General features: G+C 41.1%; 1 protein-coding gene across 9 annotated transcripts in view; it reads right to left on the reverse strand.

The window, feature by feature from the left end:
* The window catches only part of RIPOR2 (RHO family interacting cell polarization regulator 2), a 211,109-nt gene that overhangs the window by 41,248 nt on the left and 143,938 nt on the right, over positions 1–25,923 (reverse strand). For all 9 annotated transcript variants that reach the window (XM_027128519.1, XM_027128512.1, XM_027128513.1 and 6 more), the window contains 6 exons: positions 15,799–15,925; positions 11,951–12,106; positions 11,138–11,216; positions 9,417–9,440; positions 6,531–6,584; positions 2,788–2,937 (listed from right to left, as the gene is read on the reverse strand). In XM_027128519.1, the coding sequence (XP_026984320.1) occupies positions 2,788–2,937; positions 6,531–6,584; positions 9,417–9,440; positions 11,138–11,216; positions 11,951–12,106; positions 15,799–15,899 (564 nt within the window). In that variant the 5' untranslated portion in view covers positions 15,900–15,925. Of the gene's footprint in view, positions 1–2,787; positions 2,938–6,530; positions 6,585–9,416; positions 9,441–11,137; positions 11,217–11,950; positions 12,107–15,798; positions 15,926–25,923 lie in introns of those variants that run through there.

Consider the following 25,923-nt stretch of genomic DNA (forward strand, 5'->3'; position numbering starts at 1 on the left):
CACACACACACACACACACACACACACACACACACACACACACACACCCCTGCCCCCCCAGGGCAGCATCTGCAAGCTTCTTCCTCCAGCCCAGCTAGGGGCTCGGACGCATGGCCTGGGCAGCTCAGTGAGCACAGACAGGGGCTACTTCCATTTGCATTTTGTTTGCAAAGGAATTCCGAATTGATTTGCAAGCTAGAGGTGCTGACTCTTAAATGTTGGTACCTCAAGTAGCTTAGCAAAGCTGGGGAAAACTCCTGAGGTTGAGTTCTGTGCAGCTGGAAAGTTTCGAAAACAAAGTCTCAGTTTTGTAAACCAATTTTCTTCCTCAGAGCACTGGGTGTCTCTGGGAAGGAATGCATGACTGTTTCTAGAAATATATCAACGATGTTATCACGCATGTCAGGACTGCGACCAGTGTCTTTGAAAAACTTGGGGGGCAGCTAGTTTAACAGCTGAGGACATCCGTGGTCAGAATTGCTTTCTGTCTCACCCAGGCAGCCATGGACGCACACTGCTGCCCTTGCAAAGGCACCCAGAACCGTCTATTCCTAAATCCTCTTTGTGATAAAATGTGGGTTTTTGTGGTTATGTGAAGATACGAATCCACTTGACGTCAAGTGAGGTAGGAAGCTGCAGAAGTCTTGGACTTCTTTCTCCTCTTGCTGAAATTACACTCTACATCTTTGAATTTGTGAGGAAATATGATGCCATGTCTTGGCGCTTGACCACCAGAGGGTATTTCTGAAACAACCGACAAAAGTTCTGGGACAGGCACCAGCTGCCACTCAGTCCTCCTACGTGTGTACTCTGAACGGCCTCCTTCATTGGCAACTTCTCTTTTGATTTCACAGATGTGTGGAAATGAGGTCTCATGAACTAGGGCTGCTTTGAAGCCAGAGATTCTTAACCTGTGCTCCATCAGCTTGGATGGGCAAAAAAGAAAGTCACATCGCTATTTCCACTAACCTCTAACTGATATCTAATATATCCATACATCATGAACGTAGAAAACACGCTGCAGCCGTATGACTAGTACCTGTGACTTAGACCTGATAAAAGTCACGTCTATGTTCATGTCGCACCAATTGTTGCAGGTACCTTGAGAAATCATTGCTATTTTTCATTACTTTCAAATTGCAATAGTTATTGGAGCCACTGCTAAATCTTGTAGTTTGATGAGTTAATAAAGCAGCAGCCTTGTACTGTATCACACATTTGATTTTAAAAATATCTTGATCACTGTACTGACAATATTGAAATAACTGTATTTCTTTCTTTTTCTTTTTTTTTTTTTTTTTTTTGCGGTACGCGGGCCTCTCACCGCCGCGGCCCCTCCCGTCGCGGAGCACAGGCTCTGGACGTGCAGGCCCAGCCGTTCCACGGCACATGGGATCTTCCCAGATCGGGGCACGAACCCGTGTCCCTTGCATCGGCAGGCGCACTCCCAACCACTGCGCCACCAAGGAAGCCCGAAATAACTGTATTTCAATATAATTTGTTTCCTTTGAATTCCTATGGGTTTCATTTTATGCATTCAAAAAGCATTCTTCCAAATGGAGAGAAAGAAGCCCTGTTTTAGACCATGAAAAAAGAAAAATTTGGTTCAGACAAGACGCAGGGCTGGAGGGTTACACAGGAAGCAATGCTATGGCAAGTCATCCAAGACCTCCCTCCCGTCCCAGGGCTGAGACCGGATGCTCGGCTATGGGAATTGTCCAGCAGACCCTCATCAGGCCGATGACTTCATTCATGAAATTGGATCTTTGAACAAAGACACATGGGAGAGCGAGAAGTGCTGCTTTAATAATTCAGTCATTTCATCAAAGGCACTGGTTTCGGGTGACCCCCGGATGAGTGAAGACCTCCCTGTGTCATATGTTTGGGCCCCAGAGACAGTCAGAAAGCAGGAAAGCATGCTTCTGTTCATGGTTCTTTATCTCGCCTCCTTTAAGATAGAAGGGAAATTTCTTACAATAAAATAATCGTAGGCAGGAGGTGGGTGAACCCAATATCCAGGGCAGCCGTCTTAACCACAAGGTCTGTTCAATTTGCAGGGATAAAGCTAGACTAGATTGTACACTAGAGAATTTGGAAGTGCATTTCAATGACCAATACCAGGGCATTTGTGACTTACTCATTTGCTGAAATTTTTAACATGCGTTCGTAGTCTATTTGTGCAGAGACTATACACATAAAGAAGTATAAGATTTGGTCAGTGAATGGCTTCACAGTGTCTAAAATCTTGTGGATTTACACGTCCATGAACAAACCTATTACCAGGCACTATAGGAGGTGAGTGCCTGACAGGTGACGCTCACAACAGAAAGTCACATGCTCTGGAGTCCACAGAAGGCTCTAAACAAAAATACAACCAACAGGGCTCCCCTGGTGGCACAGTGGTTGAGAGTCCGCCTGCCGATGCAGGGGACACGGGTTCGTGTCCCGGTCCGGGAGGATCCCACATGTTGCGGAGCGGCTGGGCCCGTGAGCCATGGCCGCTGAGCCTGCGCATCCGGAGACTGTGCTCCGCAACGCGAGAGGCCATGACAGTGAGAGGCCCGCGTACCACACACACACAAAAAATACAACCAACAAAACCACCCGAGAGCCATTTTAAACCGCTCCACCGATGGCCTCAAGGAAACGCAAGACAGGCAAATAGTAAAACGTCTCTCTCTAAAAAGCAGAATGAGGTTGAGGGTGCCATTCCCCTGGTTCTTAGCAGGTGTCGACAATTCAGATTGGGCCAGGTGGGGTTCAGCAGCCGAGCAGGTTGGCGCATACCTCTGTGTACTCTTTGTAGCTCCGGTGGATCTCCGACAGGCTCTCCCGCGCAGCTCTGCTGGCAGGGGACGCGGCGAAGGCTTGCTTCATCTTGCTAGCGCCATCTTGGAGACGTCTTTGGATACAATAAGCTTCATAGAGTTCATCTACCTGCCGGAATCAAACAGAAACACAAGGGACATAAATATTTGTCACACTTGAAGGAAGTGACATTGGCCGTTGTTAAGTGCTTCAGGTACTTTATGTTTCTGACCTCAAAAGGAGAATCTTGTAGAAATGTCATCCTTTCAGACAGATCCATCATTTTTGTTTTAGCCACATGATCCGTTTTCTATTTCAAACTGGCTTTTACTCTGAGCTCTCTTTTCAAATGACACAAAATGAAAATGAACTTAACGTCGGTGGACTGCGCGAGACAAGGTTTAGATAATGAAGACAGGAGTCGTTTATATAAGGAACGAACACTGGAAGAGTGTATGCAGTTTCAAACCAATGTGAAGACGTTGCATTATACTGGGCTATTATCACTTTATTTTAAGAGAGTGTCACAAGGTGATATTCACGCATCCAGATTTAGATTTAAAAAAAAAAAGAACTCAAGGCTATTTATCTAAAATGATTTTTGTAAAGATGTGGCCCAACAAAAGAGAGAAAACAAAGGTAAGTTATTCTTAAAATTAGGGTGAAGCATGACTGTTAAAACTTAACAGACTGAACATAATAACTGTGACATTTTGGGCATGTAATTTATACCACAATTTAAAAAAGTAAACGGGAGGAATGGAAATGAACATTTCTCTGCAATACCTCTATATTTAGGCTTTTAAATAATAATATACCCATTGCAAATGGCTATTGATCATATTCATTATATAAGCCTGACAGTCACTTAATACTTCTAAGGCAGTGATTCTCAATCAATCCAAGGTGATTTTGATATTCAGGGGACATTTGGCAACATCTGGAGACATTTTTCAGTGTCACAGCTGGGAGGTGTTACTAGCATCTAGTTGGTAGAGGCCACGGATGCTGCTAAACATCCTGTAACACAGAGGACAGCCCCCTACAACAAAGAATTATCCCCAAATATCGATAGTGCCTAGGCTGAGAAAACATACAGCTATATCTGACGATACTTATCTCTATAGTCTCTCGTCCTATCTTCAATTATCAACACACCAACCACAGTTAACTACAGGAATTATCAGGTAGATTAAGAAGGATATCACCAGACATTATGTTTTCTGGGAGGCAGTTATCTACCTAGGACTGCTTGAATTTTTCATTTCAGTACAAACTTTGTTCCCTCAAAAAGGAGGCTACAGTTGTAGAACCAGAAGAAGGTAGAGGTGAATATGATGGACTTCAGGGTTTAACATTCCCCTTTTGTTCTGAAGGCAAACTTCTGGCTGATCACTAAAAAGCATTACTATTACCTGTTAATAGTACAATTTTCCATAGTTGCTTTCTCTATACAGATGTCAATGATACTTAGCTTAGCATATGAATGTTAGTTAAGAGACTGAAAATGATTCTCTTGGTTAAAAGGATTCTTTGTTGCTCTTCAACAATTCACTCCACTTCACTGAGAGGAATCGTCAAAACTCTGGAAGGAACAGTCTTTCCTCTTTGGGGTTGGTGGGTTTGTCTCTGAATAAGAGGGAGGTATAAGACCCAAGGGGTTGTGGCATATCTGCTGATAAGATCCTTTGGTTGGGTGACTAGCATAGAGGGTGGTTTCCATACATTAAGACTAAGCTAAGACTCACTTGGTGAGCTTGTTAAAATGAGGATGCCCAGGCTCCACTTTGAGATGCTGATTCAGTAGGTTAGGGATGCGTGAGGAGTCTGAAATTTTAAGTAAACAGTGCAGATTGTTCTGATGCGGCAGGTCCCCTAGACACTTAGAAACACAAGAGCTGATACCTCTTCCGATGCAGGCCAGGCTGTTTCACCCATATGGCCTCCCGGGGGACTGTCCCTTCAGCCCTTCCCCCACTGTAGTCCAAAGACTGTAATCCTCTCAACAAGGAAACTGCTAACTGGACCACTGGTATAGCCCTAACAACTTAGTTTACTACTTTGCATTTAAAGAAAAGTTTACCCTTGTTTTCATTTAAATATCAATCTACCCTAGCCAAATGGAGTTAACCTTTAGAATAAAGGAACTATGTACTCACATAAGCAGAAACTGGCCCATCTGTAGGCAAGAATTTGTCTTACCTATAAGTCAGCTGTAGCTCTCATCAAAATAAACTGATTAATCAATTAAATATCATTTGTTAGGATTTGTTAGGGATCCATCCACAAGATGCTGCAGATAGAGGACTACCAACCTTTAATAACCACTAGGATTGTTATATCTTACAATGATGGATACAAGATGGATAAATACTCTTACCTAATACTAATTGTTTTCTTGGTATTTTTCCAAGTAAACAGAGTAATTTCAAAGCTTGCCCGCCACATAAATATCTTCTAATGGATGTCATTGTTTGTTTATTTATTTAGGCTGCACCGGATCTTAGTTGTGGTATGCAGACTCTTAGGTGTGGCAGGAGAACTCTTAGTTGCAGCCTGCATGCAGGATCTAGTTTCCCGACCAGGGATCAAACCAGGACCCCCTGCACTGGGAGTGAGGAGTCTTACCCACTGGACCAACCAGGGAAGTCCCTGTTTTATTTACTGAGTTGAACAGAAATAGGAGCAATTTCAGATTTGCCAAGGTAATAAATATCTTTCAAAGTGGGAATGGGAATGTACAACGGCAGTAGCATATACATGTTTAGATCATCATAGAATTTTCAACTGGAAAGGATTCTTAGGATCCTCTAGATTGACTGTGTGCACCTCCAGCCTCACTGCATGGAGTGGAAAGCCAAGGTCCACACAGATGTTATAGCGCAGTGAGTACGTGGCAGAGATGGGACTAAAACCTGGGGCTTCTGACCACTAGTAGAGAGAACTGCTAAAACCTCCAGTCTCTCCACTTGGAACACAGGATGATGGGTGCAGATAAGCACAGGAATTGCCAATGGTGTGATCCAGCTGCCCTCAAAGGGACATTGTTTCTAGGTTGTACTGATACCGCCTGATAGTGTCCAGAGCAGGGTGGGGGGGGGATAGTCCCACTCCACGTTAGGCTGGTGGGACCATCAGTCAACTATTTGTAGGGTTCAGGGCTGGATGTCAGGGACCCTGACAAACTGGTGTACGTAGAGGGGGGCAATGAGGATGAAAAGGAATCTGGAAACCAAGCCATGTGAAGAGTGGAAGGAACTAAGAGCTTGAGAACGATTGAGGGAGCTACATGACAGCTGTTGTTAAATACTTTAAAGGCCTTCATGAAGAAGGTTATGGGGGTACCAAGTTGTATGTGGGACCTGAATGTAGAGTTAGGCAAGTGTGAAGATTTTTGTAGGTCAGTTTGGTTTAATCTTATCTCTAACCAGACTACACCCAGACTGCATCCTCTACCAGGCACCCTGCACACTGCACAGGAAACACTTAATAAATATCTGTTGAACTGAAGCAGAGTAAACAATGTGCTAGGTAATCAGGCTCTCCATTCTTATTTTTTTTCTACAACTTTACTGCCTGTTGGAGGATTTAATTGCTAATCAGCTTAGGAGTCAATTGGATAAGAAATTCTCCATGGACTAGAGGCTATGCTCAGGCCAAAGGTGTATTGATCAGTGACTGAGAACTGAAAAACAGGCAAAGACAAGAGGAACGTCAGTTACCTTACTGATGTGAAACTCCAGGCGTCTCACGTATCTTTCAATTGTTTTAATTTGCTGGAATAAAAGAAGAAATTTGAAAAAGTACAGCCATTTACAGTTCCACTGATTAGACTTGTGTGGCTATCTTTATTATCTCATACTCAAAAGTACCAGAAGATGTTAACTATTTCCACTTTCCTCCTATCTCTGTTGCTACTTTAAAGATTCTCTAGTATCAACTTAGAAAGTATTTTTTAAAAAAATATTGAAGAAATACTCTGAAAGACGAACTTGAGTTAGCTATTGGAATCCTTATGTTTAACATTAAGAGGGGCCAACCAAATGGAATTCACTGGATTTCTGGCAGGACAGTATCATATTGGAGTATACTTAAGTTTCTTCATAATAACATTTTATCAGCTCAAATATGAACTCGCCCCCCCCATTTTAATGTCTCTGAAATGGGGTGCATTTTACAACTGCAACTGTCTGTGCACGCCCCAAGATAATCATAGTTGGTTATGTGTCATCTCTTCCATTTGAGTTATAAATATTATCACATGCGTTAAATTTAATTACCCTTTAAAATATCTGCAAACAGATTATACTATGACTCAGTATTTTTTTAACATTTTTATTGGAGTATAATTGCTTTACAATGGTGTTAGTTTCTGCTTTATAACAAAGTGAATCAGCTATACATATACATATATCCCCATATCTCCTTCCTCTTGGTGTCTCCCTCCCATCCTCCCTATCCCACCCCTCTAGGTGGTCACAAAGCACCCAGCTGATCTCCCTGTGCTACGCGGCTGCTTCCCACTAGCTATCTATTTCACATTTGGTAGTGTATATATGTCCATGCCACTCTCTCACGTTGTCCCAGCTTACCCTTCCCACTCCCCATGTCCTCAAGTCCATTCTCTACATCTGCATCTTTATTCCTGTCCTACCCCGAGGTTCTTCAGAACCTTTTTTTTTTTTTTTAGATTCCATATATATGTGTTAGTATACGGTATTTGTTTTTCTCTTTCTGACTTACTTCACTCTGTATGACAGACTCTAGGTCCATCCATCTCACTACAGATAACTCAATTTCATTTCTTTTTATGGCTGAGTAATATTCCATTGTATATATGTGCCAAATCTTTATCCATTCATCTGTTGATGGACACTTCAGTTGCTTCCATGTCCTGGCTATTGTAAACAGAGCTGCAATGAACATTGTGGTACATGACTCTTTTTGAATTATGGTTTTCTCAGGGTATATGCCCAGTAGTGGGATTGCTGGGTCATATGGTAGTTCTATTTTTACTTTCTTAAGGAACCTCCATACTGTTCTCCATAGTGTCTGTATCAGTTTACATTCTCACCAACAGTGCAAGAAGGTTCCCTTTTCTCCATACCCTCTCCAGCATTTATTGTTTGTAGATTTTTTGATGATGGCCATTCTGACTGGTGTGAGGTGATACCTCATTGTAGTTTTGATTTGCATTTCTCTAATGATCAGTGATGTTGAGCATCCTTTCATGTGTTTGTTGGCAATCTATATATCTTCTTTGGAGAAATGTCTATCTAGGTCTTTGGCCCATTTTTGGATTGGGTTGTTTGTTTTTTTGTTATTGAGCTGCATGAGCTGCTTATAAATTTTGGAGATTAATCCTTTGTCAGTTGCTTCATTTGCAAATATTTCCCCCAATTCTGAGGGTTGTCTTTTTGTCTTGTTTATGGTTTCCTTTGCTGTGCAAAAGCTTTGAAGTTTCATTAGGTCCCATTTGTTTATTTTTGTTTTTATTTCCATTTCTCTAGGAGGTGGGTCAAAAAGGATCTTGCTGTGATTTATGTCATAGAGTGTTCTGCCTATGTTTTCCTCTAAGAGTTTTATGGTCTCTGGCCTTATATTTAGGTCTTTAATCCATTTTGAGTTTATTTTTGTGTATGGTGTCAGGGATTGTTCTAATTTCATTCTTTTACATGTAGCTGTCCAGTTTTCCCAGCACCACTTATTGAAGGGGCTGTCTTTTCTCCATTGTATATTCTTGCCTCCTTGATCAAAGATAAGGTGACCATATGTGCATGGGTTTAATCTCTGGGCTTTCTATCCTGTTCCATTGATCTATATTTCTGTTTTTGTGCCAGTACCATACTGTCTTGATTACTGTAGCTTTGTGGTATAGCCTGAAGTCCAGAAACCTGATTCCTCCAGCTCCATTTTTCTTTCTCAGGATTGCTTTGGCTATTCGGGGTCTTCTGTGTTTCCATACAAATTGTGAAAATTTTTGTTCTAGTTCTGTGAAAAATGCCATTGGTAGTTTGATAGGGATTGCATTGAATATGATTCAGTATTAAAGGTCTCGTATGTACAGAAATGTGTGGAAAGAAACAGCATCATATATAACTTAAAAGATATATCTACATTTAAAATAGGCCTAAGAGAGTTTTGTCACTAAGTATAAAATACATATGTTAAGTGAAAAGAAAGAATTGTGTCACAGTGTAGCTGTAATCACTCATTTTCTTAGTGGCAAATAAGATAATGATGTGTTTTCCAATCAAAGAGGTCTTCCATTTGATGAAATATGATAGTTCCCATTTAGAGAGAACACAGGTAAGGACCTTCAAACCCTTGGGAAATTCTTAAACTTAACCAGAACACTGAGAAACCCTGCAACCAGGTGACTTTTTTTTTTTTTTACAAAAGTGACCTTAACACATTATTGGGTCTGTAGATCATAGTACTTATGACCTTTCATCATCCTCATTAGATAAAAGCATGAACTTTTCTAGGATTAGAAAAATCATCATTTCTCTAGGATCTTACTGTACCTAAGCAAGGATCACTGACTTCTCCTCAAGGATGAAGGATTTTATTTCCCAGTAACTCCCCAACACAGAACAATAACTTACCTTGTCTAGGTCATACAGCACACCCTAAAATTAAAAAAAAGGAGTATCTGGATTAAAACACATCTTCCTTAAAACCGTTACTGATAAGAATCAAAGGATTTTGTCTGCATTTCTGCATTGTCAGTGAAATAATGATTAGCCCCATAATGTCTGTTGGACTTTTTGATATTCGCTTTAAAAGAGTAAATCTGGGTTATTTTAAATAATAGTAAGAATACTTTTAAGAGCTAATATTTATTTATACTCTGTGTCTCCAGAATTCTACCCAGTCCTCTCTGCCTTCTGTGAGCCTTAAGACGTTCACTTGCTTTGGGCTCTCCTCGCTTACATAGTGAGGGACACATAAATTCACGTCCACTTAAATGTTTTTTTAAATGTTTTTAACATAAAAAGTAGCAGTGATTATATGTGTTAAAAAAAAGACTTGGGCTTCCCTGGTGGTGCAGTGGTTGAGAGTCTGCCTGCCGATGCAGCAGACACGGGTTCGTGCCCCGGTCCGGGAAGATCCCACATGCCTCGGAGCGGCTGGGCCCGTGAGCCATGGCTGCTGAGCCTGCGCGTCCGGAGCCTGTGCTCCGCAACGGGAGAGGCCACAGCAGTGAGAGGCCCACGTACCGCAAAAAAAAGAAAAAAAAAAAGAAAAAAAAAGACTTGCCTTCCTGTTTAAACACATAAAAATTGGCATTTAAGAAGAGCCCTTGAGAGTGGTGAAAGCTTTTCACAAATTGCTTTTAAAGCAAGTTTATTCCTGTGTCCTCACAATATCACAGTATAATCAGCACACTAAGCCCACATCCCCCATCAGGAGGGTTTTTATGGAACATGAGGTCCTGCTGGAAGCTCCTCCATCCATACACGATTGTTCTCCAAGAAGGAACATTTGTTGCCATTGAGGACTGCCAGGGACATTCAAAAGCTCTGAAGGCCACTCCACATTGAGTTCCACATAAATGGGAGCAATTTATCTTCTAATATTAGAATCTAAAACTTTTAACTTCTCTGAAGGCTTTAACCTCTAAGCCTTTGAAAAGGATAACATCTTTTAAAAAAAAGGAAGATAACAGCTATTTATGTATATGTGTACCTCGTATACATAGACTTTTCCTGGGCTTTCTGATGCCTTAAAACTTTAAGGCATGATATCATTTAGAACTTAACAAAATCATTTAAAATCATTAGAAACACCTCTTCAAGCAGACAAGTCCTCACAATTCATTAGAGTAAAGAAAACTTGCAAGCATCTCTAACAATACAGTGTGTAGTTGAACTGGCTCAAGGACGCCTCCGATTTCTTCTACCAATGACCTCTTGAGCCTCCTTTTCCTCTCAGGTATCACTGACCTATTACAATTTTTCAAAATTGGATATAAAGGAAAGTTCTGGGTTCCAAATGCTGTACTAACAATATGGTAGGCAAACCCCAACTTTTCATTTCCTTATATTACTTGGGAAGAGGAGTATAGGGAGTTGGCTTTTTTAAAGTATTTTTTCCTGATTACAAAGTTTGTCTGCATAAACGTGCTTGGAAAATACAGGAACATATTGAGCATTAAAATAAACATCAGGAAGCACATGGCACTTTGTCCCTTGGGTCTGCTTTTCTTGAACTTTCTTCCTTGTCCCCATGTCTATCCAGTAAGAGAAGTTAGCCAAAACAAACAAACAAACAAAAAACCAAAAAACCCACTGTGTGAACACCCTAAGGATTAGATGGTACCTACCAGGCGAGAGTTTCTTCTCATATCTTTTAACTGAGCTGTCAACTTGTCCAGCTCTGTCTGGTGAACCTCCAGATACTCACTGCAAAGAAAAGAGAGACGTGATCGTGAACTCTGTGACTGTCAAGTGGAATCTGATGCTGATGCTGACCTTTCCCTTCTAAAGGGGGGGCATTAAGAACCTGAACCTTGCTCTGTGGAGCACAGAGCTGGCAGGGAAGAGGCTCTGCATTTTCCTAAACTCTCCACATTTTGAAAGATCTAGCAGTTGAATCTGATACTATCCAGATAGTCAAAAAGGCGAATGCCTATGAGGCTGGCATAGCAGGAAAGAAAAACCAATGTGGAGGGAATGGCAAGAACTATGGAGTCAGTCCTGGATCTGGGCTCACAGAATTCTATCTAGTTCCATAGGACACTGACAGTATGCATCTCACCACATACTAGGGAAGTTTTATTCTGGACAAATCATTGCTATAATATACTCCAGAAGGTTTTAGAACGCTTCTTCAGCAATCTCTAAAACAGATATGCCTGTCTACCAGTGTTTAAGTAAAATACAATTATTACACAGAGTTAAATATAAACATATTACTATTTCAGGTCTCCTTCAATGTTTGGTTATGATATGGAAACCCGATCAAGTTCATATCTTTGGGACTCATTTAAGGCTTCCTCAATTATGGTGCAATAATAAAACACTTACTACAGAAACAGACATTCTAAAATTATCTCATAAGACTAGCTTTTGTGACCTTCCCGAGCATTTTAGAAAGGAAAAAGGTTTCAGTGCATTATTAGGTTTGATGTTCTTACTCAAGTCCATTTTTCAAAGCCCTGTAGACCTCTTCCACCCTTTTAGGCTGAGGCTCTTTGGGAGGGCTGCTGTTTTTATATCCTAAATTGTGCATTTTCTTCAGTTTGGCCTGAGGCTTCTTGAGAGCAGAGGGATTTTCAATGAAGGAGTTACATCTACGGAAAGAGAAAAGAAAAGCTGACATTGAGTTTTGGGCACCCAAAACGATCTGACCAAAGAAATGCCTTTTAATCACCTTGTGTTTGTGTCAGTGTCTTTTGGGGAAGGTAACGTTCCCTTGTATATTAACAGATCTGAGCCATCCTTCATTTAGTTTTGTGGTGGTAGAGTTAACTGCTGAAATCTGGAAGCTTTGCGGGGCAGCAGTTACCCAGAGTCAAAGCCTGGATTCAGGTAATGTACACTCTGAGTGAAAGCATGTCACATCACTGAGACCTCACGGGAAGCCAAGAACAAACACTTCTAGGTGGAAATAATGAACAGGCAGAAGAATGTAATTCAGCTAAAAAAATATGTGCACTATGTGACATTAGGCATAAGCGTCTATTAAATTTGACTGGGATGTGCATGAATAGTTTTTAAATAAAAGGCCATAAGCATGACAAAGGGCTAATGCTGTATATAAACACATTTTATTGCACTTCAAAGATATTGTGTTTTTTCACAAATTGAAGATTTGTGGCAACTTTGTATGTCAGATGATGGTTAGCATTTTTTAGCAATAAAGTATTTAACTAAGGTATGTACAATTTTTTTTAGACATAATGCTATTGTACACTTAATAGACTATAGTGTAAACATAACCTTTATATGCACTGTGAAACCAAAAAATTTGTGTGACTTGCTTTATTATGATATTTGTTTTATTGCAGTGGTCTAGACCCAAACCTGCAGTATCTCTAAGGTATGTCTGTGGTGTTAAAGTAAAGAAAAGCACACACAGCTGGATGAACAGACTTTTTAAAAGTTTACTTATTTATTTATTTTTTGGCTGCACCGAGAGGCTTGTGGCATCTTAGTTTCCCGATTAGGGAGCAAACTGGGGTCCCAGCAGTGAAAGCGCTGAGTCCTAACCACTGGACGGCCAGGGAATTCCCTTAAGCTTTATTTTTATGGAGTAAACTTTGTTTAGGTATAACATGAAACTCAACATCCCTATTAGTGGCAGGGAGGCAGCCTACAGTGGTAAGATGGACACCTGGTAACTTAAACCCAAACTACTGATCTGATTAGGAAGCTCAGAGGCCAGACTACTCACTGACCCAGCTATTGAGTGGAAAGCCGTGACCTCTGAGTCTGGTAGGTGTCTGCTGTGCACCTTCCAGGTTAATTCGTACTTTCCTCTGCCATTACCGTGTGCACCAAAGGGGACAATACAGGTCAAAGCACATAAGACCCCTAAGAATGTAAGATCTTTATCATGTCAGAAAAACTGAGGATGAACTTTATTCCATGTTACCTATTTCACTACCTGTGTTCTTTTTCTTGAGTTCCTCTAAGTCCTATTTTAGATGAGGGGAGATTCTAGGGAAACTGAAGACTAACATTCCCAAGCTTGTGTCTGAAAGACATCTGCTCCCCAGAGTCAGTCTGCAGAGTCGGTCTTTATCGACTACGTAACTTCATACCAAAAATAATCTCCCAAATCTGGATACAATGGAATGTGCTTCAAAAAGGGGTGGGGGGTGATTTCAAACTCTATTATGAAGCTATAGTAATTAAAACAGTATGGTATTGGCATAAAAACAGACACATAGATCAATAAATAGAGAGCCCAGAAATAAACCCACTCATATATGGTCAGTTAATTTACAACAAAGGAGCCAATAATATGCAATGGGGAGAAGACAGTCTCTTCAATAAATGGTGCTGGAGAAACTGGACAGTTACATGCAAAAGAATAAAACTAGACCCTCTCTTACACCATATAAAAAATTAACTCAAAATGGATTAAAGACTTGAATGTAAGACTTGAAACCATAAAACTCCTAAAAGAAAACATAGGTAGTATACTCCTTGACATGGGTCTTGGCTATGATTTTTTTGAATATGATACTGAAAGCAAAAGCAACAAGAGCAAAATTATACAAGTAAGACTACATCAAACTAAAAAATAAAAAGCTTCTGCAAAGCAAAGGAAACCATCAACAAAATAAAAAGGCAACCTGCTAAATAGGAGGAAATATTTGCAAATCATATGTGATAAGGAGTTAATATCCAAAGTATATAAAGAACTCATACAACTCAATAGCAAAAACCAAACAACCCAGTTAAAAAATGGGCAGAAGATCTGAACAGACACACATCCAAAGAAGACATACAAATGGCCAAAGGGTACGTGAAAAGATGCTCAACAGCATTAATCATCACGGAAGTGCAAATCAAAACCACAATGGGATATCACCTCACCCCTGTTAGAACGGCTATTATCAAAAAGACAAGAAATAACATGTGTTGGCAGGTACGTGGAGAAAAGGCAACCTTTGTGCACTGTTGCTTGGAATGTAAATTGGTGCAGCCCAATTTGGAAGACAGTATAGAAGTTCTTCAAAAAATTAAAAATAGAACTACCATATGAGCTGGCAATTCTACTTCTGAGTATTTAACCAAAGACAATGAAAACATGAACTCAAAAAGATTTCTGCACCCCCATGTTCATTGTAGCACTATTTACCAAGGCCAAGATTTATGGAAACAAGCTAATGTCCAATGAACGGATGAATGCATAAAGAAATTGCGATACATATATATATGGCTGAATAATATTCATTATATATATATAGGAATATTACTCAGCCATAAAAAAGAATGAAATCTTGCCATTTGTGACAACATGGAAAGACCTCGAGGGCATCACACTTAAGTGAAGTAAGTCAGACAAAGACAAATACTGTACAATCTCTCATACATGGAATCTAAAAGAAAAACAACAAAAAAACCAAACTCATAGATATTGGTGACTGTCAGAGGCAGGGAGTGTGGGCAGGATAGAAGAAATGGGTGAAGGAGGTCAAAAGGTAAAAAAAAAACGGTAGCAATTCAAATTAGGGGGAAAGGGCTTCCCTGGTGGCGCAGTGGTTGAGAGTCCGCCTGCCGATGCGGGGGACACGGGTTCGTGCCCCGGTCCAGGAAGATCCCACATGCCGCGGAGCGGCTGGGCCCGTGAGCCATGGCCGCTGAGCCTGCGCGTCCGGAGCCTGTGCTCCGCAACGGGAGAGGCCACAACGGTGAGAGGCCCGCGTACCGCAAAAACAAACAAACAACAAAAAAAAAATTAGGGGGAAAAAGACTACAATATATGGTGTTACAATGGATATATATAAAAAGACTTTATTGTTCTGTAAGAAAATATGTAAATATCCACCCCCAAAATAGGCAATGGATGTGAATGCACTGGTTATTCCCAAAATAAATACAAAAGACAAGTACACTTATGAAAGCACATTTAACCTCGTTAGGGATGACATAAAAGACTGAAAAAGATTTTTAGAAAATGCTCAGTATCAACAGATGTGTGGCTAAAGGTAAATCTGTTGTAACTGGTTAGAGGATAAATGGGTTCACACATCTGGAGGCACTCTGGCAACAGGCATCAACAGATCTGAAAGAAATGGGGTGGGGGTGGGGAGAGCTATACATATGTATTGCTAGCTTGTCCTAAATCTTCTTTGAAGGAGGAATTCTAAATGATAGAAATTTGGGGAACATTACATCTTTTTCATGAAAGAGATGAAAATAACACAGGTGAGTGTTGTGACAAGGCCACATGCACACGGACCCTCTTCAGAGCACCAAGGCTCACATCCCTCGCAAGCTGCGTCCCAGCAGAGAAGCACACACAACTTGCCTGGATCGCCTCTCCTGAAGGCCACTGAACCCCGCAAAGGACTGGCTCCTGATAATCCCATTAGGCCCTCCAGGCGAGAAGGACTGGGATCCTACCAACATGATTTCTGGGAGTCTGGCTGGCAGTCCTATAAGACAACAGAAAGATTAAGGCAAATTACAGGCAGGTTCAAACAGAAGACACGCGAAGCTTGTCAACGGTAATAGGAGGTGACATGAGGAAAGGTGAGTCATGAGGCCATTAGATGCTTGTAAGACTTCTTGCCTCCGACATGTTCTTTTTAAGCCAAAGGGTTCAGCTCTCAGGTGGACCTGAAGAAACACATGAAGATGTAAATAAATGTAAATTACACACCATTATCAGTTACTTTAGGGTTCCTTCAGGGATTATTTTTTTTAAACAAGGTTCAACCATACCCTCAATACGCAAAAACTTTGGAATGTTTCCCTCCATTTAGGACAACAATAGCAACAGCAAAAGGAAACAAATAGGCCAAGTCAAGTTTCAGATAGGTTCTGCGTGACATTCAAAACACAGTCCAGTCTTAGGGTGGAATTCTACACTTAGAAGTCACAAGGCTAAAAACACTAGGTTTCTTGAGAGATGAACTTACTTAAACTTGTTCTCCCTTTTTCTACCCTTAAGTATATTTTGAAAGATAAGATCGTGCCGCTCTTGTGGCAGTGATAAAAAAGAAGAGCACAGAGAACGCTCACAGAAGTAGTGATAATCTAGGTTATGATAAGAACACAAGAGAAGAGGCAAGAAAGGTAAAGGGGAAAATACAGCAGAAGGCACACACCCTATTTCAGTCGCTAGTTCACCTTTTATAAAGACTCATCACCACTGACCAAGACACGTTGTCAAAATACAACTTCAGCTGGACAGAAGCCCAAGGTTAGTTCCCCCAAAGGACTGCCCTAGAACAGTTAGGTAATTCTATTCCCTTTAGATCAGGAAGAGTCAAAGCACATACCATTGTCTTAGCAGGTAACCTCAGTCCAGAGAGGGGGACAGGCTAGCAGGAGAAAGGGGACACAGCCGCGGTCCAGACTAAAGACTTCCAAAGTGGGCAGCCACTAATAGCATCAATAGTTGCCCTTTAAAAACCCAGCAAACAGGGCTTCCCTGGTGGCGCAGTGGTTGAGAGTCCGCCTGCTGATGCAGGGGACACGGGTTCGTGCCCCGGTCCGGGAAGATCCCACATGCTGCGGAGCGGCTGGGCCCGTGAGCCATGACCGCTGAGCCTGCGCGTCCGGAGCCTGTGCTCCGCAACGGGAGAGGCCACAACGGTGAGAGGCCCGCATACCACAAACAAACAAACAAACAAAAAAACCCCAGCAAACAAGCAAGCAAGCAAGCAAAGCTAAAAAACAGCAGCAAAACACTCTTGTGTCCATCTAGATGGAATGGAAAAGCCAACATCACTGGGCCCTACTCAAAGCTATTTGAAGCAGCTCAGCCAAGGGAGGGGGTTTGAGTGAGTTACTTCCCCAGAGAGAGAACAAACAGCCCCCTTCCCCATGAGGCTGCAGGTTGCTAAATCCCCTCCTCCCCACCCACCCCGGGAGAAAGCAGCTCTGAGGAAGCACGCATGCATTCTTGCTGACTCACTTGGCAAGAGGCTTTGCAATGAGCAACAGGTTGCTCTTTGATCTGGGTAGGACAGGCATCCCACCCAGTCCAGCTGGGGATGGAGACAGGGAGGCTTAAGTTTTGGAACATTCTCTAGAATTTTAAAAGTAATGACGTAGAAGTATGCATGTGCAATAAAATTAATATCTAGTGCACGAATGGCAGGACAAAATGTGGTGCAAATAAGACTCTTTCTGGTTACTTCCCCCCACCCCCAAGTTTCAAAAATAACCATGATTCACATAAATCCTTAATGAGGTTCTCTTAAGTGTTCTTTGTTGCTTACTAAGCAGTCTGTCTAGTTCTCGTTAAAAACACCTTCTTAGGTTCATAAAGCACGACTGTGCTATCTTTGTGTCACATGCAAACGTAGTAAATATCAAGAAAACGTAATAAATATCAAGAAAAAGATCCAGAAAATTTAATCAATATCAGGAAAACATGTTCTTTCTGTGCCCAATAATTTTATAACCTAAAACCCACCTCAAAGTCTCCATGTGGCAAATTTAATTAGTATTGTATCTCATTTTGTAAATTATTGTTCAACAGGTCTGTTGCATCATGGCGTTCTTTGGTCACAGGGAAAAGACTTAAAGTATTTGAACTATTTTAACTGCGCTATTGTCTTGTACTCCCTAGAGATTATGCTTTTAAACCAAAAAGATTTTTTTCTCTTATCCACTGGATCAGTAGTTTCACATACTCCCAGGCATTCTGACTTAACTAGTATGGACCTGTGTATTGGGATTTTGAAAAGGACCCCAGAGGGTTCTGATGCTCAGCCTACAAAAGAAAAAAAGGATGATGCTGAATTGGTTGAAAATGTTCAAACTTCAGTTACAATCATCTGCTACAATTTCTCAAATGTCCAACTTTTAAAAAGTCTTAAATAAGCCTCTCTTTACAAAGTTTAAATGTTAAATGAATTAAACATTAGAACTGGATAGTGAAATAATTTTCCTTCTTCCCCTTTTTCAGTAATAGGTAAGAAAGCTTCTTGAGAACAAAACAAATGTTTGCCCTGGATTCTGAGTTTGTAAATTGCTTCGGGATGGATAAAATCCTCAGACGCTTTTCATTACATTTACGTGTTGAATGGATGCCGCTGGGAACAGGAAGGGAGGTAAGTGGTTTTGCCTGTCTGGTCTTAGAAATGGTCATTATCTATCGGAAAAGAATTCGACTGATAGCTGGCTTAGGCTGAGATCTCTATCCTGCCATCAATTCCCCTAGAGGCTGGCTCACTGCCTAAGGAGAGTCATAAAATCAGTCTGAGGGCCTCTGCACAAGGTCAGGCTCTTGGAGAAAAGGAGTAGGTTGGGAGAGGGGAGAGCAGGTGGGTTGAAGGATGAGTATGCAAAGCACCTCCCCGCCCACACCCCTAACTCTGAAGTAGGGGTGACAGTTCTTTTTTCTTTTTCTTTTTTTTTTTTTTTGCGGTACGCGGGCCTCTCACTATTGTGGCCTCTCCCGTTGCGGAGCACAGGCTCCGGACTCGCAGGCTCAGCGGCCATGGCTCACGGGCCCAGCCGCTCCGCGGCATGTGCGATCTTCCCGGACCGGGGCACGAACTCATGTCCCCTGCATCGGCCGGTGGACTCTCAACCACTGCGCCACCAGGGAAGCCCAGGGGTGACAGTTCTTTGCTACTACTCTTCCAATGGCCTCAGCCATTCCCCAGTGGCTAGTTATCCTGCAACTCTGTTATCATCTTCTTGACAACACCACTCCCACCTCTTGGAGTCCTAAGTCTTCAAGCTGCTCCCTGGCTTCCTAGAATCTCACAGACCTGCTTTCTTCCAGCAAAACTACCCTTAAAGCTACATTACTCATTTTCAGGCTTTAAGGACTTCAAACTGGTTTCTTGTCATTTGCATTTTAGTAGCAGATGCTTCTTTGAACCTTTACCTAAAGAAAGGACTGAAGTAGAACTGCAGTATCACTGCTGGTAGGGGTATAAAGTGGTACCGAAAGTTTGGAAGACAACTAGGTAGTATCTATTATTTAAAATGTAAAACATACTTATCCTTTAACATGTCACATCTACTCTTTGCTATCTCCTGTGGAGAAATACTCAAGTTCACAAAAAGTTATATACAGGGATGTTCACGACAGTTAATGTAATAGCGGAAAAATGGAAATGATGTAAATGTTAATCATTACAGGAATGGTTAATACACTACGGCATAACAATAGCAGTTAAAAACAATATGCCCACATAGAAAGATCCACCCCCCCGACCCGCCCAGCCGAGGACAAATTGCAGAACAAAATAGAGTATGATACCAGGAATGTTGAGAACAAAATATAAAATTATGTACATGAATAGAAAAGTTCTGAAAGTATACACAGTCTATGAAGAGGTGGGATTGAGTAGTAGTCAGAAACATTTTAATTTTTTCTATATTGTTTGAGTTTTTATAAAGGAAATGGATTTATGTATGATTGATATGATGCAAAATTCTCTTTTGAAACTGCAGACATTTGGAGTTGTCTAGAGTTGGGACTGGAGAGGAGAGAAAGCTCAGATACAAGAACATATAAGATAGCTTTAATGGGTAACGGCTATATTTATATAGTTTATATGTGTAAGTCCTGAAGAGGAGAAATATAATTTCTGAGAAATAATGTATTAGGTTTCATAAATTCTGATTACAGTAGAATAATTCAGATTCCCCAGTGAAGTTCCCATTATGAGCTCTGAGCTATGTACCAACTTCTTTATTTTGATCTGAAGGATTTTTAGAGATGGTACTGTACTCCTGGTAGGACACACTATACCCAATACGTATTGTCAAGGTTCACCAAATCCCATAACTAATAAGCACGAAATTCCACATAAAAAACCACAAGTCCTTCTTTGGCTGCTGCTACTTGAAACTCCTGGCGCTTTGAAAAATGTTTCCAGTCCCTAAGTTACTGACTTCTCACCTGGTCTTTCCGAAAACGCCAGCAGAACTAACATTCATTTTTGCGCATTAAATCCCAGAAAGGTCTCAAATCTTAGGCAAACGATAAAGCTGCTGTGCTTTGCCCCTTACTTTGTTTTGTCCCAGGAGGCCCAGGCTGTTATACCGGGTGGCCACCCATGCCCTGCCTTTCCCACAATCCCTGGGAAGAACGGAATCCTTCTGGAAAGAATCCCCAGCACCTTGACTAAGAGTTGAACAAACCCTACCATTCTGAGCCGAGTCTCTTAGCACAGAAGCCAGAAAGTCACAGTTGTTTCTCTTCTCGACTCTTCATACAGTGAAAACCGCTGCCTTCTCCCTGGCTATGCAGTGCTAAGATCCACCTGAACACATACCGGAGTCTTTTGAAATTAAAATGAGTATAGGATTTCATGTGTTCTGATATGACATGGTGATACAAGTACACCGGGCCTTGGTGGGTACCATGAGCAACCAGCTGACCGGAAGTTCCTAGTTTGTTTGAATTAGAAGGTAGCTTATCAGATCAGCAGGCAGTTTGGTAACAGCACTGAGCGTGGCTGGAGATGGCAGGGTCTGGGGAGGGGGCTGAGGCAGATAAAGAAACATCAAGGGTCAAGAGGTCCCCCTTCATCCCACCAGGTCTCATGCTTGTTTAGATCAGAAATAAAAGGGACAATATGAGTGCAGTTCGGAGCAGGGAAATAGCCAGTGACCTGGAGAACACAGAGATAACCTGATTCTTAAGAATAAACGAATGAATGATAGAAGTCAACCTTGGAGGGTTGCTTGGAAGACAGGCAATGAAGGGCATTCGTCACACAGCAGGGCTACGCACCAGACCCTAAAATGCAGCTCCTGATGGTGCTACCAGTAGAAGTAGTAAAAATGGAAGAAAAATGCTTTGAAAGTTCAGTCTAGGTGACAGTTCCATTTCCCATTACATTTTTATTAACTGGTATTCTGACTTAAACTTTCTTGTAAATTTGATTAGCCTGAGTTAGTAAGCTTCTCTACCCAAATGTGAACAATTCCTCTCGGGGAACCCCAAGGTTAGGTAAGACAGGCCAACCTCTTTTCATCACTTCTTGGGCATGAATCTCCAAACTGACGAGTTCACAGTAGAAGTGTTAGAGGCATTGATTAACTGATATGGTAACTGGACAAAGCAACCGGTCAGCTAGAAGGAATGTTAATATTGATCGTTAGAGTTAAATATACTAAGACTCATGAAAGCAAATAGGAATCATTAGGTTATTTTTAGTTTTTCCAAGCATAAAAGCACTCTGCTGTATTAGGAAAATACAGAGAAGTAGAAAGAAGTCAGGGCAGGGAGGGGGAGGGAAGAACCATATTGTTTTCTAGCACCCATCGATAACCACCAGCAGAATTTTGGTGCATGTAATTTTCTTCAACTCTTCCCTTTCCGCATAAAACATAAGAATTTTGAGCACAATGCATGTTAAATTTTGTATCCTGCTTTTTCTATCATATTCTTTTTCTAAAAAATTAATTAATTTTTGGCTGCGTTGGGTCTTTGTTGCTGTGCGTGGGCTTTCTCTACCTGTTGAGAGCAGGGGCTACTCTTTGCTGCAGTGCATGGGCTTCTCACTGCAGTGGCTTCCCTTGTTGCAGAGCACGGGCTCTAGGCGTGTGTGCTTCAGTAGTTGCGGCACACAGGCTCAGTAGTTGTGGCACATGGGCTTAGTTGCTCCGTGGCATGTGGGATCTTTCCGGACCAGGGATTGAACCCATGTCCCCTGCATTGGCAGGCGGATTCTTAACCACTGCGCCACCAGGGAAGTCCCTATCATATTATTTTTTTAGAGGTACGTCGAGGGGTTTATAAATTAACTTTTTTCTTCAACCACCTTTAAGGGGGTACTTAGGTCTACCCCACATTCCATGTGCTACCTTGGATAATAAAAGGGAACCCATACAGTCTATATTATATACGCCTTTTATTTCTGATTTTAAGATATGGTCAAAAGCAAAGTGGACCTTGCCAGGATGACACTCGGGCCTCTCTATGGGAGACGGGGGAGCAGATTAGCATTTGTACATGCTGGAGTTGCAGGACATCAAACATTATGAAATTTAAAAAACAACAACACAACAGCTGACATCACTGTCTTAATCCTGGAAGAGCAAGGTTTCTATGGTGTTTTCCTTTTTTTCATTTAACCAAATTCTCTAATATAGAACACAAACAGGTAATTCTGGAAGACCCCCACTATGGACAGAAAATATAACAGACATCTGTGATTTCTGAATGAAGTGAGTAAGGACATCTCAGTTCTCACCAAAGCATTTGTCGTGGAGCGAAAATGTTGACTTAGAAATCAACAGTTGCATAGCTACAAAGCTACGCCATCTCCACGTTAGACTGAGACCAACCCTCTGAGATAAGTCAATGGTCAGTTGGCAGGTTGCTGGAGTGACAATGCTGGCAAAAGTAGACAATTCTACAGTCAACCCAAGTGTTGGTCTGGTGCCAGGGATGGGAGCGGGCAAAGGACCATGAGAGAACTTTTGGGGGTGGGGCTGGAAGTGTTCTAAAACTGTGTTCTGGTGACTGTCGCACAACTGTATACATTTACTAAAACTCAAACTGTACACTTAAGATGAATTAATTTTATGTGATATATGAGTTTTACATCAATAGAGCTGTCGGAAAATCACTATCAATTTCCAGAAAATGTCATCATTCCTTCTGCAAGAGGAAGTGCCAAGGAATCGGGACCTGAAAAGGAAAAGCTCGATCAACAAGCCACCACCTGAGAGTTGAATATTTTCGTGATTTGATCCTCTTCCCCATCAGCACCACATAAGATGCAGCACACTGGCCCCACTGCACTTTCTGAGTCATTTCTTCCTACCTGCTTTGTGTGCCTCCGCTCTCCTCTCCTAACCGTGCTGTCCTGTTTATGCACCTCCACATCTTGGTCAAGGGCAGAAGTATAATTCAGTTGTCTGAAAGAGGCACGTGGGGCAGATGTAGATAGCCTGCTATGCTAAGTGATTATTTAAGATGAATCCTAAAAATAGGCGTCTGCTTATTATATGGATGCAAGGTACCTATTACAGAACAGTTGACTAATCTTAAAAAAAGTGGATATATTTAAGTCACGGGCTTTTTTTTTTTTTGGAGTGTACTGCCTTAAAATAAATCAAGCCAAGGCTAATATTTGCCTCTCAGTTGTCAGCTCTGTTTGCTACCCAAACAATAAATACATGCATGAGATATTACATTGATTGACTGAGACAAGTGATGGGAACGCACGAAAAAACTTACAGAGCAACATAGACTCACTCCTCAGTGAGAGATGGAAGAACCAAGCTCAGGTGTTCTTACCGGCCTCTTGGGCACATACTAAACTTGCTGAAGCTCAAATTTGGTATCTAGAGAATGAGAGTAGTAATTCCTCCCCATTTTTATAGACAAGCACTGTAAGGTTCAACTGAGATCAAAGCATCATTCGATCTTACAATCGTGAGGTTACTTGGACATCTTCTAACCTGACTTCTCACCAGCCCTATAGACGGTAAGACTTCTGCTTAAAAACATACAGAAAATGAGGAAGTGCTTTATAAAAAGTAAGGTGCTTGAGAAATACAAAGATTGCAATAACGAAGACTGAGGTTCAACTAACGTGGAAGAAAAGGAACGCATTTTCAGAATCTCTGGAAACTGATATCAATGGTTTTCTTTCCATATTTTCTAAGACACCTCAATCGACACAATTATTAAGTACATATTATCGGCTCATCACTGGCAGGATGCTGTATGTTGCCCAAGATCTAAAAAGAACCAAAGACTGATCTCTGCTATAAACAGTTTTAATAATTTAATGGGAGAAGAAAATATGACTGTACATAAAGAAGTTGGGAGATCATGTCTGATGTAAGAAATATGTAGGAAATAACACACAGTGAAATTTTAAGTGATGTCTATTTCTCAGTGCTCCAAGGAAAGCAGTAGAGCTGAGATGATTAGAATGTGGACTCCCAAGTCAGACAAATCTGAGCTCCATTTGGGGGCTACAGTTTACAGCTGTTTGAACTTATGCAGGTTACTTAACCTCTCTGAATCCCAGTTTCCTCATTTATATAAAAGGACTAACACTTCAGAGAATTTTTGAGGTGCAAATGAGTTAGTATACTCAATAGCTGGTGTATGGTAAGTGCTTAATAAAATTTAAAATAATAGAGTTCTCTCAATGGAGAGGCAGATAAATGAGACAGGTACAGCCAGGAAGTTTCATAGAGAAGATAAAACGCTGGCTACATCCGGAAGAATGGATGTGATCTGAACAGGTGAAATCAAGGGAAGCCAGAAACTAGCATCTTTGTGAACATAGCAATTTTTAGATAATTAAAAAGCAGAACTACTTTAAATACTGACTGATAAAAACTAAAACCATGGGTACTTTGGAAGCCCAGTTCAAAAACCAATTACAGTTTTGTTTTTGTTTTTTTGAAATAATTGGAAGCTTACAGAAAAGTTACAAGAAAAGAACAAAAAGCTCTCATACAACTTTCATCCAGATTCACCATTTGCTGAAATCTGTCACGTTTTACTCTGTCGTCTCCCCCCATACACACATACCCATTACTACTTCCTGAATCATTTGAGAGCAACTTGCATATACATATTCATATATATATTTGCTCCTCCCCGTTGAGCAATCTGCAGATATGATGCGTCCATGTGTATATCCTAAAGACATGGTCGTCACTTACATAATTGCAGTACAATTATCAACATCAGGAAATTTAACATCAATACAATACTATTATCTAATGTACAGACATTATTCAGATTTTACAAATGGTCCCAATGATGTTTGGTATACTGTCCCTCCACCCCCACCCCCATGCTAGGAGCCAATCCAGGATCATGCGCTGCCTGTCTTGAAATGTGCCTTTAGTCTCCTTTAATCTGTGATGGTTCCTTGTCCTTTCTTTGTCTTTTGTGACTTGGACATTTTCACAGAGTACAGACCAGGTGTTCTATAGAACGTTCCTTAGTTTGGGTCTGTCTGATGTTGTCTCATAATTAGGCTTAGGCTATGCATTTTGGGGAGTGACATCACATAAGTGATATTGCCGTCCTTCTGAAGGTATTGCATTCGAAGGCACGAGGAATCACTTGGTCCTATTACCAGTGATGTTAACTTTGATTACTTGGTTCAGGTGTTGCTGGACAGTTTCTCTCCTGGAAAGTTTCTATTTTTGCCTTTGCAACCGGTAAGTGGTTAGTAAGGAGGTACTTTGGGGCTATGCAAATATCTTGTTTCTTTAACCCAGAAGTTTTAGCATCCATTGATAATTTTTGCCCAAATCAATTATTATCATGATGGTGGCAAAATGGTACTCTTTGAACTCAATCATTGTTTTCTACTGTAAGAGCTTTCTTGAATCCTTTTATTTATTTGTTTTTATTTATTTTCAGGACTGTCAGCATGGATTCATGGATCCTTATTTTATTCAGTGGGTTTGATCCATGACTATCATTTGATGCAAAAGCCAACTGTTTCTTGAAGCATTTTCTGAGCAG

The sequence above is a fragment of the Aethalodelphis obliquidens genome, unplaced genomic scaffold (genome assembly GCF_003676395.1).
Source record: "Aethalodelphis obliquidens isolate GAN/ISIS:26980383/991018 unplaced genomic scaffold, ASM367639v1 scaffold34, whole genome shotgun sequence".
Lineage (NCBI taxonomy): Eukaryota > Metazoa > Chordata > Mammalia > Artiodactyla > Delphinidae > Aethalodelphis > Aethalodelphis obliquidens.